The sequence below is a fragment of the Fukomys damarensis genome, unplaced genomic scaffold (assembly GCF_012274545.1).
Source record: "Fukomys damarensis isolate Sample0158 unplaced genomic scaffold, DMR_v1.0_HiC HiC_scaffold_20, whole genome shotgun sequence".
Lineage (NCBI taxonomy): Eukaryota > Metazoa > Chordata > Mammalia > Rodentia > Bathyergidae > Fukomys > Fukomys damarensis.
This window is the reverse complement of record NW_022900932.1, coordinates 42,147,889-42,152,719: the sequence shown is the minus strand read 5'-3', so window position 1 is coordinate 42,152,719 and position 4,831 is coordinate 42,147,889. Positions and strand designations below refer to the sequence as shown.

The 4,831-nt window shown below is 32.4% G+C and overlaps 1 protein-coding gene across 3 annotated transcripts in view; it reads right to left on the bottom strand.

The window, feature by feature from the left end:
* Exoc6 (exocyst complex component 6) overlaps positions 1-4,831 on the bottom strand; it is a 213,524-nt gene that overhangs the window by 56,941 nt on the left and 151,752 nt on the right. For all 3 annotated transcript variants that reach the window (XM_010632092.3, XM_010632091.2, XM_010632093.3), the window contains one exon: positions 2,397-2,538. In XM_010632092.3, coding sequence (XP_010630394.1) covers positions 2,397-2,538 — 142 coding nt within the window. The remainder of the gene's footprint in view (positions 1-2,396; positions 2,539-4,831) is intronic.

Here is a 4,831-nt window from a genome sequence, read left to right as displayed (position 1 = left end):
TTTTTTTTTTTTTTTTTTTTCAGTACTGGGGATCGAACTCAGGACCTTGAGCATACAAGGCAGGTACGGTGCCACTGAGCTAAATCCCTGGCTATACACACTACATTAATACTAAAAGTAAACTTTATATTTTTAAAACTACATTCTCCCAGATATTTAAAAAAATCTAAAATTACTTAAAATAGGGTGAAAACATATTTTTAATCTCAATATATTCACTGGAGAAAGCTAAATTTCATTCTTTTTTTTTTTTGTACCGGGGATTGAACCCCAGTCCCTGAACTTGCAAGGCAGGCCACCAAACCGCTGAGCTAAATCCTCGGCCCCTAAATTTCATTCTTAAATGATTTTACACATCAGTCACTGAAAGTCATGAGTTGGAAGATACATATTTCTTTTGCACCAGAAAGAGTATGAAGTTTCTTTATGGAAATCTCTCCAATATTTATACTACATTGTTTGAAGTAAAAGGATTTTTTTTTTCTCCAGAAAAGAGAACATTATTAACATCAGAAGTAGTGAAACAAACATAAGTCAAAGATTTTGGGATATGTGTGACTTTCTGTCATTACAGCAAGGGTAGCCCTTTGTGGACAGGTAAACAAACAGAGAGATTTAGATAGTGAAGCAATTTCCATCAGTGGGCAACAATCTAAATGAGAAGATACAATAAAAAAGCCAGGAAAATGTTCTATCACCTAATTATTTTGGAGCCATAATAAAGATGTAATAATAATAATACAAAATGCATTGAATTATATTTCTTTAAAGTATTTGTGTAAGTAATGTCAGACTGAAATAACCATATAAGACAATTTTTTAAAAATTTTAAGAAATCTGCTTCAGCTACGGTATAGCTCTGTGGTAGAATGTGTTTAGTATGAGGTAAGGAGAGAGAAGAGATGGGACTAATCAGTTTCCACATTACTTTGAGATTAGACTTGTAAAAAGAAAGTGGAGGGCTAGTGATTTATCTCAGTGATTCCGCTGCCTTCCTTGCAAGTGCAAGGACCCGAGTTTGATCCCCAGTACCCCAACCTCAAAAAAGAAAAGAAAGTGGAGCTAGGTGTGATGGCACACACCTATAATATCAGCAACCAGAAGGATGGGGCAGGAGTATCACCATGAATTTGAGCCAGCCTGGACTAGTGAGTTCAAGGCCAGCCTGAAGTATATAGTGAGATCCTGTTTCAAAAAACAAAAACAACAAAAAAAAGAAAGTGGGTTTTTTTTGACAAATATTTTTGTAAATAGAAAATATTTTGTAAATGATAATTTTATTTTTAAGAAATAAAGATTTTCTAATTATAGAAAATTAGAAACACTTCCTGGAAAAAGAAAATTATTATTTTCCTAGCAGAATACATATACAATGGACGCACAAATACTTGATATTTACTAGGGGAAAAACTATGATTCTTGCTTCAGTTTGCAGGTTATTGATATTTTTTAATGACTTACAAAAAAAACACACTGTTACAAATTTTTCCTCAGACAAATATTTTATAATTTTTCTGTGTCCCACTGATTTTCAATTTGCCAGTGGAGATGCCTGATTAAATAGTTAACCAGAGATTTTTGTCATTTAATTAGGGTACCATTCATTTGAAAGCACTACTTTCAAATTGAAAATTACTCATGGCTACTCAAGTCCTGTAATTACAGTGTTATAATTTTTTTTTTTTGGTACCGGAGATTGAACTCAGGTCCTTGTACTTGCGAGGCAGGTGCCAAAACCACTGAGCCAAATCCCCGGCCCTACAGTGTTATAATTTAAAGTGTGATAAAACTCATATGCAGAAGCACACATTATATGGCTGATAACATACAAATAACCAAATGACATATTTGAAACTGATTAGCTAACGTTAGCATCAGATTACGGAATATGTAAATTTTGTTACCTAAACAAAATAAACTGGAAAAATAATGGCAATTATAAAGGCTTGAGAATTCTTTGGCAAAGGGGAAGAAAATTCAGAAGCTGCATTTGCTATGCAGAGTTTTAAGATTATATTTCTATCAACTATCTAAAAATTTACTTATAGAAAAAATACAAATGACAAAATTAGAATAATTTCACTCATTTATAACAAACATTTGGAAGAGTCCTAGCAAGAAAGAAGAGTGACCACAGAAAGAGATGAGGAAAAATAAACAATCTTTTTAATTATCTCAATCTGGATTAACATTTCAGTCACTCTCTTTAGAGGCCTTGATGAATGTGAAGCTATTTTTTCCTTCTGTAAAGAAGTTATCCTTACCAGTAAGGCTGCCAAAAGTTTAGTTACCAGGTTTCAAACTTTTCCAACTATCCTACTACATAAAATTTTCCCTTATAAAATTTTAATACAGACTCCTAGAAATCCACGAGAGTTAATCAATATGTTACTTACATTCACACTGTATGACGTCTAAGTTAAATTGCTGAACGGCTCCCATGCTTATTTGTTTTAACTCACTGTCCAATAACATCTGCATTAAGGATGTTGACAGATGCTGGCAGGCTGACATGCAAGCTGTTTGAGCAACTTTCCCCTGTATGAAACAACCAACCAAACCAAAAAACAAATAAACACAGATAACATAAAATACCACAAAAACTTATATACTTAAGTCTTTTTGTTGGTACAGTAGTGACTACTGGCTTTTGTTTTTGTGTTCTCAACAGCTATGCCCTTATATCACAAAAATTAAAATTAACTGTGTTAATTCTCTCATTTTTCTAACTGCAAAAGGAAAATTAAAATACAAGTTTAAAAACTATTATCTTCAGATCTTTTGAGACCCTTCAGATATTTTTAATTGCACATTTAAATATGACATTTACAACATAAAATCACTGTCATATTGACAAAACATTTAATCTATACAATTCCATTTAAGTTCTCCTTTATATACCTAACTAGGCCAGAATGAAGGAGATAAATGGTGTAGTTTATTATTACAATTTAAATTGTAGATGAAATTCAAAATATACTTTGAGTTAATAAGTTCTTACTTCTACTCCAAATATTAGCCTGTGGCATGGCTTCAATTACTGATGGGGAGAAAGACCTGATACTGGTAAGACTTCAACTTCATCTATAGATCTGTAGTTTGTTTTAGAAATTAAGTTTTCAATTCATTTGTTAATTGAGAAATATACAGTCATGCACTCTACAGATTATTGTGGTTTTCTTTCACAAATTTTAAAATATTTTCTAAATTCTAAGCACCTAAAACTGATGAAATTTCACTCTTTCACTGTTATCCTTAACTGAAGTGTCCCCTTAAAAACAACAATTTCTTAAATGATTAGCTTCTATGGCTGTATCACAATACTATTATCACTTTTAGTATAAAATTTTTTTTGCAGTACTACGGATTGAACACAGGATCTTTGCACTGACTTATATCCTCAGCCCTTTTCTCTTTTTTTGAGACAGGGTCTAAGTTGCTAAGATGCCCAGGCTGGGCTAAAACTTGGGATCCTCCTACCTCAGCCTTCCAAGGAGCTGGGACCTATAAAGGCATGTGCCATCAAACATGGTTTCATTTTCTTTTTTTTTTTGAAAAACTGGGAATTAAACCCCAGGGTTCATAGATGCTAGGCAAGCACTCTACCTCTGAACTACAGTCTACATATTTTTTATTTTGAAACATGGTCTCATAAGTTGTCTATGTTGGCTTCAAACTTGCAATTTTTTTTGCATCAGCCTGAGTAGCTATTACAGATGTGTACCATTGTGTCTGGCTATAAATTGTTAAACAGGCTTTGCATTTTGAGAAGAACTTTAAAATATTATAAAAATCTTTTAGGTAAAAATTTCCAGCAAAATACTGCTTCTAGGATGGCTATCTTCAAATGACAAGGATGTGATCTGGTGATGACTGATTCCCAGATAGATCTATGAATGCAGTTTACAAATAATAACCCTTGAAAAATGTCTTGTTTCAATGTTTCCATGAACAAATATTTATCCAGTGATATTTGATAATTTTTGTACTCATCACAAAAGCCAATAAAGCCAAAAAATCATGAAAAATGTCTTTCAAACATAATAATACACTAGTATAAAAACATTTATATAGTGCTGATGTAAAAGATAATAAAAATAAACATTTTCATGACATTTATTCAAACTGGTTCTTTAAATTATACATTAAAATCAGACTGTAAACAAACAACTTTTATGAATTAATCTTTTAGCATCTAGATACTATGCACAGCAGAAAACTCAATATCTGAAATGGAATGTCAATTTCTCAATCAAAAACTTTAGAGATAAAAGCTGATGCAAACAATATATTTGACAGATACTGATGAACTGCCAAGAAGGAATGTTATAAACAATGAAAAACCCAGCATGCTTCAAGATCCCTCAAACTACAGGAATTAGTTTAGGAGGCATGCAGCTCCATTCCTCCAGCAGAATAATATCAATATGAATAGGAGGAAGAATAAAGCAGAAAAAGGAGAAATCAATGGCATGTTATTTAATTACAATGTAATAGGCTTGAAAATTCTCAAGCCTATTGGAAATGTCATTCTGGAATTGTCACCTTGATCTAATGAAACAATTAGTAACATTTTAGTTTAATGCACTTCTCTGTCAAATCAGCTCTATGTCCTCTTTATGTTGCTACTAAAAGGTATTAACTGCAAAAACAGATTAATATTTCCAGAATTATTATTAAATTCATTTAATAAAGAAACACATTGCACAATAAAAGTGGCATTGTTTTAAAAAGGAATCCTTTAAATTTAACATGGGGGGCCTGGGATTTAGCTGAGTGGTTCCGGCGCCTGCTTTGTAAGCGCAGGGACCCAAGTTCGATCCCTGGTACC